Below are 11,005 nucleotides of genomic sequence, written 5' to 3' on the forward strand. Positions count from 1 at the left end.
TCCTCCTTGAATTTCACTTTGTAAAGTCAGCTTTTATTTAGGCCTTAACTTCATGCAATGTGTTTAAACTGCACTTTTGTGCACATGCACACAGGTCATAGCTAAACCAGTGTATTTCATTTTATAATACACACACTGATCCAGTCATCCAAAATGCAGCATGCAGTCAAAGAAAGATTCAAATCCAGTTAAAACCAGAATGGTTTTTATTTTCCTTAAATATGTAACAAATACATAAAAAAATAAATACATTTATGAAACAAATAAATATCACATGCATAAGTGCATCACTAGGCCTAAAATGGTCCACTTTGGAAACTCATAAACTTCACATTTTTTCTTATTTGCTGAAACAGCTACATTATATTGGTCACTGCTTAAACACAGAATCAGAAAGCAGATTTCAATCATTTTGTTGGTGAATCTCGCCAGCATCATCATCACCCGTCCATTCAGCAAATTGAAATATATACAGTATCATATTATCCAGGGCGTCTGAAGTTGTGGGCTCTTTAAAACATGTAGCAGGACATCATGGCGAAGTTCTTTAAGTCATCATTGCTCAAAAATTCTGTTGAAGGAAAAGAAGACACATTAGAAACATGACAATAATAAATAAAACAATTATTATGATCTATATTTAGCTTATCTTAGAGAAGTTAAAATTACATATTAAGGCTTGTTCTTTTCAGCTCAAGGCTGTTTGTTAGAAATAAATTCTGGGAATAAGACAGAAATTGGCAAGATAATGTACATGATGGATGGCTTTATGAGATGTGGGTTTACAATATAAACCTGAAACTACCACTTTTGGTCTAGTCTGACAATTTTACAGCTTCAAAGATGATCAAAAGCCTAAATCAGCGGTTCTCAAAGTGGGGTCCGGGGACCCCCAGGGGTCCTTGAGGGTGAATAATTTATTTTAACTATAATTGCATCCATAAGTAACACAAGGACAGACTGGATGACTGTTTTGGTCATGTGTCTCACACTTTCTAAAAGCAAATTATCTTATCTTAACAAATGGGGGTCCATAGTCTAACCATGAGAACCACTAAATTAAGTCCACTGTCCACTGGTTTTTACTCACAACCACCAAACCCTATTCTGAAACTGCTCCTCCTCTTGTTTCGTCCAAAACATTCCCTCTCATGTTACATTTCAGCCAAAAACATGACAACTTGTAAAACTTGTTATGAACTACGTTTCATGAACCACAGCCGTCTATATACTCACTTTCTCCGCCTCTCTTTCGTGACGTCTTCCCGTTTATCTTCCGCCAAACTTTCGACCAAAACCGCCGGTGCCTCCCACCACTGGATCCCGAGGAGGAGCCGCTCTCCTCGGCGCCAGTCTCGGCGAGCGTCGCCTCCTCGCCGTCGTCACAGCCGTCTTGAACTTGACCGTCCTCCTCCTCTTCCTCTGGGTCGTCCTCCTCTTGCCCGAGGACCCCCGCTGCCATTAGACGCTCCAGGACATGCTCGTCCACCTTGAGATCCGCTCTCACCTTCCCCTCGCCGGATATGGGGGTGGTGTGTCGGCACAGCGGGCACACGATGAGTCTGTCGGCTCCCAGACGCGCCTCCTCGGGTCCGTGGGGTCGTGAAAGGGCCAGCAGGCAGCTCTCACAGAAGCTGTGTTTGCAGTGGAGCTCCCGGGGACACCGCAGACCTGCGTTGTAGGTCTGGTAACAAATTCCGCAGTCAAGCTCTGAATACATCTTGCTTTCTGATCTGCTGGTCTCGCGGATTTACCTCCAAGTGTGAATGAGAGAAAGAGGTGACCTCACACTACTTTATATCTAGTGGGGAAGTGTGTGGGAGGAGGGACTTGTCAGACACACACAGGCCTAGTATAAGTTTGTGCCAAACAAATGTTATGAGTCACCAAGCTCGTATCCATGGAACCAGAGGACTGTGACGTGTAACTTCACACACCTCCGCATGTTTGTTCCCAACAGTTGGAGTTAAAAACATACAGTGTTGATTTAATTTAAATTGTCCTTCCCACTCAGTTATACAGTGAGTCACCCTGTTTGTACAAAACAGTGTTAGAAGCCAAACCTAACCCAATGGATTGGTCACTAAAAGTTGAATTGAAAGGATCCACCTTGGCTCAAAGTGTTTATTTTTTTGGCTAAAAGTTCAGTGAAAATGCCTTGTCCTCAATTGGTAAAAGGTTGACTTTTGGGGTCAGTGGTTACGGTAAGTCTCCAGGAAATGAATGTAAGTCTATTTAATATCCTCAAAAGTGACCAAGGACAACATGTGTATGTGTATGTGTATGTATGTGTGTGTGTGTGTGTGTGTGTGTGTGTGTGTGTGTGTGTGTGTGTGTGTGTGTGTGTGTGGGTGTGTGTGATGTGACGTAATGTCCTCCTGCTCCGTGGTATTCCCCAAAGAGTTCACCTCCTATCAATTGTCCCAGCCTGAGCTCCCTAAATGGTGATTTCCGTAAAAGTCTTGGCCAACAATCGCAAGCTCTCAGAGTTGAGTGTGTGTGTGTGTGTGTGTGTGTGTGTGTGTGCGTGTGCGTGTGTGTGTGTGTGTGTGTGTGTGTGTGTGTGTGCTCATACACATTTTATTGTCTTTAGTTTAATATTTTACAGACTTTCATACTTTTGCCCCTGGTGATGTAGTTACTGTAAGGTTGCTTAGTCACACAAAACACAATCATGTTCTACATCACTGACTGTAAAAGAAAACGTGTCTGTTCCAGTGAAACCTTTACAAATATATCCATCAGTGTCTGTGACTTTCCCAAATGTGATTTATGTTTACCACAGGGTGACACACCCACAAACGACAACACAAAGGCCAAACAGGTCTCTGCCGAGAATAGCTGCCAGTTATATGCCAAAAACACTCCCTATGAACTCCCAACTTTTTGTGTTTTCCAACAGCCTAAATGAGCATTTCAGACATTATATTGCTGGTAGTAATAAGTAACATGTTATCTATTAGGATTATGGTAAAAAAAAAAAAAAAGAGTTTTTAGATTATGTTCACTAATAATGGTTGATAGATTAGAAATTATAAAACTTGTAAAAGTTGTTTATTTTATTTTATATAGAAAAAAATGTACAGTTTGCTACACGGGTGACTGGTGCAAATGTTCTAATGTGAAAATAGACACTATTCTATTTAAACAATATAATCATTTTACTATGACAGATGATTTGTAAGATTGTAAAAATTGCATAGAAATGTTCAGCAGCAATTAAATGTCAGATTTATGAAACTAAGCTAAATGCCCAGAAAAGGTACTAAATGTTTCTGTGTTGAAGGGGAACATACATTAAATCAAAGCTATGCATTCATAAGTACAGTTAAGAGAAAAATGACCCTCAAGGGCATCAATAATATCAGCAATAACCTTTTTAATCCACTTACATGTTGTGTACGAACTGTATTTAGAAATCTAGTCAAATCTAGTCACTATGGACCAGGCTCTGACTCTGGATCCACTTATCAAGTGTCTGATTCACTCTTGTTTTTTCCAGCTCAGAAACATTGCAAAACTTAGGCCCCATTGTGTCTAAAGCGGAGACGGAAATGTTAATTCATGCTTTTATATCGTCCCGTCTCGACTACTGTAACTCCTTTTCACCCACCTCAGCAAAACATCCCTGGATCATTTACAAGTGGTCCAAAATGCCCCTGCTAAACTCTTTGCCAGGTCCTCCAAGAGGTCTCATGTGACACTGATTCTGATTGCTCTTCACTGGCTCCCCATCAAATTCAGAATCCAATTCAAGATTCTTGTGATCACCTATAAAGCTCTAAGTCTCTATGGTCTTCTGATCAGCAGGTCTCGCAGGTCTCTAAGGTCTAAGGGGGCAGACACCCTCTGTATTGATAAAGCTTATAGTTAGGGCCGACCAGTCTTGCCTAAGATCAGCCCTTAGTTATGCTGCTATAGGCCTAGACTGCCAGGGGACTTCCTGAGATCATCCCATCAGTAAGCAATCATGTACCACTTATGCATGTTATTATTTTGGCTTCTCCAGAGTTTTTCTGATTTGTCATCTCACAGGAAACTCCAGGATTTGAAATGTGGGCCTTGGCTTCCGGGATTGGAGCAGGGATGGTGGCGTGATCCTGCCCGGACACTTTCTCTGACTATTATTTCTATTGTTCTCATTAGTCATATCTCTTGTTGTTATTGTTATCATTGTTGTTGTTATGCTTCTCTGTGTGTCTCTCTCTCAACCTAACCATTCAAACCAGATGGCCACCCACTCAGAACCTGGTTCTGCTTGAGGTTTCTTCCCGTTAAAAGGGGAGTTTTTCCTCACCACTGTTGCCAAGTGCCTGCTCATGGGGGAATTGTTGGGTCTTTCTAAGTTTAAGAGTTCTTGACCTGCTTTGTGTGAAAAGTGCCCTGAGATAACTTTTGTTATGATTTAGTGCTTTATAAATAACATTGAATTGAAAAAAACTGAATCAGGGTTTGCTGGTTGTTCCTTGAACGAGGCTTAAAACCATGGGAGACTGTGTTTTTGAAGTTGTGGCTCCTAAACTTTGGACTCTCTCCCATTAGATTCAAGATCTGTGTACACCTTTAAAAAAACAGGTCAAGACCCATTTGTTCAAATTTGCCTTTGTGTAATTTTTCTATTTTCTATTCTGTGTGTGTGTCTGTGTGTGTGTGTGTGTGTTTTATGTCTGTGTGTATGTTTATGCTTTTTTCCCTCTGTGAAGCACTTTGGGACGTCTCTGCTCTTGAAATAAATAGAAATAAATAGATAAATAAAGTTATTTATTTACTTATTTGTCAGTTTTTTAAGGATTAGTTGCTTTTGTAGGTTCAGAGATTGTAAAACCTTCCCAACTTGTAAAAGGGTTTTGTTTTGTTTTTTTTGTTTTTTTACAGTTTCTGTGTATTCATGGTAGTACCTTCTTGCCACTGGAGGCTGAAAAATCATTTTTTCCCCCCAGATTGTTGGCTTTATTTAAATTTTGGAGTAGTTCAGACTAATCGCTTTAAGTGTTGCATTAATCTGTTTTGAATCAGGTAGTAAAAAGCAAACTCAAATGTGTTTTTAATCATTTTGTCGGACAGATAGCGTGTGTTCACATGTTATTTCACTGAAAAAATAGCAGATTGGCATCAAGGAAATCAGTCAACCTGCAACAATCATTGTACCATTGAATATGACTCATGTTACTTTATTTATCTGCCAATAATATGCTTGTTTGCGCTTCAGGAGAACGCTCCCCCTGCTCTGAAAACACATATTAACTGTTTTGTACCTGCAACTTTTGGACTTTTACTGTTTTCTTTCACTGTTTTAACATAAAAAAAAATCCCTCTTGACTTGGAAAAATGTGCAGATGTTAATACAGGAACAATTCACACTTTGCTATTTCAAAACTCCTATATGCTGACTGTGAGGAAGCTTAATCGCATAATGTGCAAGTAAGAGAGTAGAGTAAGTCGAGATAAAGAGGCTCCAATCTGTCATTTTCTGTCTCGTGTGTCCTGGTTACCTTTACATCACCATGGGGTTTAATTACTGCTGTGCAAACCACAGAGATGCCTCATGGGGGGACTAGACAGAGAGACGAGGACGAGTAAAATCAGGTGAGACGGAGCGAAAAACAGGTTGCCAGTGAGCCAGCTCAGACACGTACAGAATATTAAGAAAGAAATTTGAGTGTTTCATGTGCACAGAAGAGGGAGGAGGAGGACGTTCTTCCCGGATGAGATCTGTACCAACATGAGAGGAAGTATATGGATTGTTTGAGGGAAAGTACCCGGGTCGGAGGTGGGCATCAAAGCATGCTCTGATCAAAGGGGTGTGTGTGGAGGGTAAGTGGATCTCTTATCTGCTTCTTAGTGTGTAATGATGGAGCGCTGCCAGGTTCTCTCCTCACTGACAAATGATGGCCTGCATGGATAAGCTCAGTTACTTACACACAGCAACCATTTACTACTATTGTCAACATTTCTCTGTAATAGCAGGTTCGTCATTGCATGTGTTGTAATTTTGGAGTCAATTAAAACGCTTATTGTCGGTGCACAGTGTATTTTAACCCCTATTTTAGCTCTGATTGCACGAAATTGTGCATGAGTTCAGGTGATCTGTTGCCATGGACCAATACAAAGGAGACCCCATCTGCTAAGCAACAATCCCCCCCATGAGTGAACTCAGGTTGCCTCGTTTCTCGTCCCATGTGACAGCAATAAGGACGGCGCCAAAAAAAGCATCAGCAGTAAACCCAAAGCAAATCAAAAGCTTTGTTCGATAAATGAAGGTTTTCATACAGCGGACCAAAAATGTGGCTCGAGTGCCAAGAGAAAAGTGGATCATAACTGGATAATATCAGAAGAATTTACACCCAAACTGAACGTTTATTTGAATCACGCTGACACATTTTTATGGTGGCGAATTCCTTGGCTACCAAGATCAGCAGTTTGCATTTACTTCTTGGGCCTGATGCTCGGTGTTAGTGTCATGCCCTTTCAATTGTCCCTTAGTGTTAAAGGGCCACTCCAACAAGTGTTTAGTTTAGTTTAGTTTAGTTGAAGTTTTGTATTGCACAGTAGGCAGAATTACAAAAGATAGATTAAAAAAAGAAGAAAAGAACAAAATGGAAGCAGCAGAGGCCAAAATATTATACGTCAAGCCTCCAAAGCACTCAATCCTACATTGCCCATTATGCAACTTTACAGTGTCTTTTGTTAGACCCTGGTTATCAGGGTTATTCTCTCTTTTTGAAAGACTTTGGAGAGTAAACCTTTATTTTTAGCCTTTGAAACTGATTTCAAGCAGCACATCAAAACCATTTGTACTCTAAACACATAAAAGCTCATAAAACACTGGATTTATGTACTTTATTCATGTATTTATTGTGTTTGTCATTGTCATTGTATATATCACCTCTGATTTGATTTGTTAAGTGTTCAATAAAGTTAACAAAAATAAGGCTTTAATAAAAAGAAAACAGACTGTCTTCACAAAGAAGAAATTGGTGGAGTCCCCCTAAAATTACACAAGCCTGAGTGGAGAAAAAATGATGTGTAAACCCTTACCCATGCACGTATACAGGGAGTATCATTTCAGTGACTTATTACATCCTTTTAACAGCCCTTCTGCTGCTTTGCTTGTTTTCATTTCTCAACTTCCTGGATGTGCTTTGAGTGTGGGTCGTGCAGGCCAGCACTCACTACATGGAGCCCGGATGATTGGGGAAGATTTGGGGATGGTGGATGGTTGAGTGGTTAAATGGATGAATGAAATGAGTCATGGGCTGTGGAATCTGTTCATAAAACACAGAAAAAAACCCACACAAAAATGAAACACAGAAACATCCCTGGAGGAGCTGGAGTTTGATGCCACATATAGTGTTTTTCAAGCTGTATACTTCAGAGCATGTAGGTAGTTGATCTTGTTGTTTTTTCCTCTCTACAGATTATATCATCTTCTGATACAGAAAAAAAAATCATTGTGAAGTTTAATCCAGCCTTCCCTGTACCTCCAAACCAACACCCTCCTCATTTCCAGCATGATAGGGGATGCTGTCTCAGCCCCCCAGCAGGGGGGCCCAGCTGCTGCAGAACCCAGCCCCAGTACCACCCCAGGGGAACCCATGGATGTGGAATGTCCCATCTGCTACCAGGAGTACAACCAGTACAACAAATGTCCCCGGATGCTGGAGTGTCTCCATGTCTTCTGCACCGAGTGCCTCCAGAGGATCCAGCTATGCCCCTCTGAGCCCCCCGACACCCGCAGCCCACCAGCCATCCCCTGCCCCCTCTGTCGCCACCTCACCCCGCTGGAGGCCGGGGATGCCCTCTCCTTACCCTGCAACTCCCACATCCTGGCCAGGCTGCCCCCCGTGGCCTTCCGCCTGCCCGTGGCCATGACGACTCGCCTGGCCACCGTCACCCAGAGGGTGGTGCTCTCCCTGGAGGGTGACAGCAGAGACACCCGCTTCATCATCCTGCCCACTGTCAGCCTCCGGGTACAGCAGATGCACCCGGAGAGGCCGTACGGCACAGCGCCAGGCCTGATGGGGGAAGAGGAAGTCATACAGCAGAGCAAGAAGACACTGTTCTGTGTGCAGCTGCTGGCTGTTATCTTCTGGGTGCTGTTTGTGATCACCTGTGTGGTCGGGGTGGTGTTTGGACCACATTTCTTAAACAGGAAATTTTAATTTATCTCCATGTCTTCATAGCAGATATAGATCTTGATCTAAAGTCATGATATGAAAGCACTGTAAATAGTATGAATCTGACACTGTATATAGTCTTACAGAAAAAATAAAACACAGAATGTTATTATATTATATTTCTATGAACATATATTTTCACTACTATGGTGGTTACTCACCTTGTAGTAACTTATTTACTAGAAAACAACCATTTACTGCACTGTATTGAGTTGCTCTTTCATTAATGATAGCTTGATGAAGAGTTCCCTCTAGTGGATTGATTGGAAATGAACTGAACTGATAACTAAATTAAAAAATTAAAAAAACAAACATACATATTCTTTCTTTTGTTGCTTAGGTTTGAGCTGTTACCCATCTTTCTCTTAGCATGCTTGGTAATGTTGTTGTACAGCTGCAGACTGTCCTGCCAATGAATAAATTCAATAAAGTAGTCTTACGCAACACTATTAGACTGTGTCAGGTGTGAGTATATATTTAGAAAGTGTGTAATTGTTTCATCTTTGTGGATACATTTGCCTTCTTTGTCTTGTTTGGAGCAGAAAACTGATCACAAATGTAAAAACATTTTTCATGAAACATGCTTCCACCCTTCTTCTTCTGTTAAAACGGCTGGATATTTATAGACTATTTCTATGATAAGGAATTTGATTTCCTTATCCAAGAAACTTTTTATTGGATAAGGAATTCAATTACCTCCAGAAGTTCTCGTTCAAAACAATGGTGTCTTATGTGGATAGCAGTTTTTGATGATGGTGACTCTGGCTGAACTGGCGCAATAGGTCAAATTAAGTGATTTATTAGCTTTAATGATGGCATTTAATAGCCTAACCATGCAAAGCAATTGTAAGAGTTTTCTAATCTTATTCCCTCTGTGTGTATACTTTCTTTATTGGACTGTGTGGATCTTTCTTGTACTTTTTAATGTTGATGGATTAATATATTTAACCCTTTTCATGAGTTCAAGTGGCTCTGTTATCATACTGTTGAACTCAAGAATGGCCTGATAGGCTGAGATCCATAAAAACGTCCACCGGCAGACACAGGAGCAGCTGTTGCTTTGCTGTTATCAAAATAGGCATTTTACATCCCCCATTTAATCCCTGCACTTGTCACTTTGATATATTTCATCAAACTGGACATTTTACATTGCATTTCACCTCCACTCTTAAATAATTTATTTATTGCACATGTCAAATTTCATTTTTGCTCTTGACACCTTCATATATTTCATTTCTTTGTCCGTAGCAGAGTCCATATTTCTTTTGCACAGTCTACATATTATTTCAGGCTTTATATCCCATTTCACGCTCAGTATTATTCTATTCTGTAAATAGATTTTAAACTTAATTTTGATATTATTTTGTTGTATTTCAATGTTTATTATTACCTCACTTTCGCTCTATTTTTATTCTTTAGTCTTCTATGTGGCGTTTGTGGCAACAAACACAAAGACACATTCTTTGTGTGCTTGCATAACTGGCTAATAAAATAGATTCAGATTCTGATAATCCTGTTAGGGGGCCTCTATTGACCCCATGTTTACAGAAATTTGGTTAAACACAATATGCAGTTAAACAAGACTGTAACAGTAATATTGATTTAGTGGTGCTACCTAAATCTGGGGCAGTTTTTACTCCATTATATTGATCTGAAAGTTGTACAAGCATTTAAAGCTCTTAATAAAGTTAGGTATGTTTTGTGAAATGTTGTTGTGTTTTCTGATTTGTTACTGTGTTTTCTAAAATGTTGTTGTGTTTTGCACCTCAGGGCCTCCGTAGCAGGCTTGTAATAGTGTTATTTTACTTTTTAAAAGTCAAATTTGAAGAGCAGGGTGTGACTTATTCTTTTTTTTAATCATTGATATTCTTTCGTATAATGATAGGATTATTCCACTGCTGCTTTTTATGTTCTCAAGTTTTAAAATTCTGTTTATTCATTCGTATATATTCCCATCCGAATCAACCAAAGCTGATTACAGAACATAGAAAACAGATACCCATCAAATCACATCAAATCCAGAATCACATTTATTTGCCAAGTAAGGCGACGCAAGTTCATTTGTATAGCACATTACAACAACAAAACAATTCAAAGTTCTTTACATGAAACATAAAAGGCATCAAGACAAAATGAAAAAGAAACACAAGACAATATGAGAAGATATTTAAATACAATGAAAGATAGTTAAATAGAAAATAAGAATAAGCTAAAATTGAATAAGACCAATAAAACAGGAGAATAAAAGTTACAGTGCAGTGTAAGATACGAATCAGAAGTCTCAAATTTGATCTAATAAAAGGCAGCAGCAAACGGAAAAGTCTTCAGCAATGATTTAAACGAACTGAGAGTTGCAGCAGACCTCAGATTTTCTGGGAGTTTGTTCCAGATATGTGGAGCATAAAAACTGAACTCTGCTTCTCCATGTTTAGACTCTGGGGACAGAAAGCAGACCTGTCCCAGATGATCTGAGAGGTCTGGACAGTTCATAACGTAGCAGCAGATCAGAAATGTATTTTGGCCCTAAAACTATTCGGTGCTTTATAAACCAACAGCAGTATTTTAAAATCAATTCTTTGACAAGTAGCAAGTACAAGGAATGCAATGTGGTCCAGATGTCAACAGGAAAAGCAATAAATATGAACATTAGACAATAAACACAAATATAACACTGTAAGAAAGAGAGGGAGAGTCATTTACAAAGATTATTTGTAGTGGGGATGGACTATATGCATGCATACTGACATGATAAAAGTATGTATGTGTGCAAAAAAAGCAGAATATACATAGAAGTATAAAGACTATGTGCATGCATATTGACATGATAA

The 11,005-nt window shown here is 39.7% G+C and overlaps 2 protein-coding genes across 2 annotated transcripts; one reads left to right on the forward strand and one right to left on the reverse strand.

Annotated features, from left to right (window-relative positions):
- Window positions 1-188: 188 nt before the first annotated feature.
- Window positions 189-1,832, reverse strand: si:ch73-335l21.4 (E3 ubiquitin-protein ligase-like). The gene is made up of 2 exons (XM_067579952.1): window positions 1,237-1,832; window positions 189-571 (listed from the first exon to the last, which is right to left on the reverse strand). The coding sequence occupies exons 1-2, from the start codon at window positions 1,718-1,720 to the stop codon at window positions 513-515; spliced, it is 543 nt and encodes a 180-aa protein (XP_067436053.1). The 5' UTR covers window positions 1,721-1,832; the 3' UTR covers window positions 189-512.
- Window positions 1,833-2,286: 454 nt separating this feature from the next.
- On the forward strand, window positions 2,287-8,565 carry si:ch73-335l21.2 (RING finger domain-containing protein). Its single transcript, XM_067579951.1, has one exon. It carries the CDS (start codon window positions 7,512-7,514, stop codon window positions 8,160-8,162), a length of 651 nt encoding a protein of 216 aa, XP_067436052.1. The 5' UTR covers window positions 2,287-7,511; the 3' UTR covers window positions 8,163-8,565.
- Window positions 8,566-11,005: the final 2,440 nt, after the last annotated feature.

Source organism: Thunnus thynnus, chromosome 22 (genome assembly GCF_963924715.1).
Source record: "Thunnus thynnus chromosome 22, fThuThy2.1, whole genome shotgun sequence".
NCBI classification, from domain to species: Eukaryota; Metazoa; Chordata; class Actinopteri; order Scombriformes; family Scombridae; genus Thunnus; species Thunnus thynnus.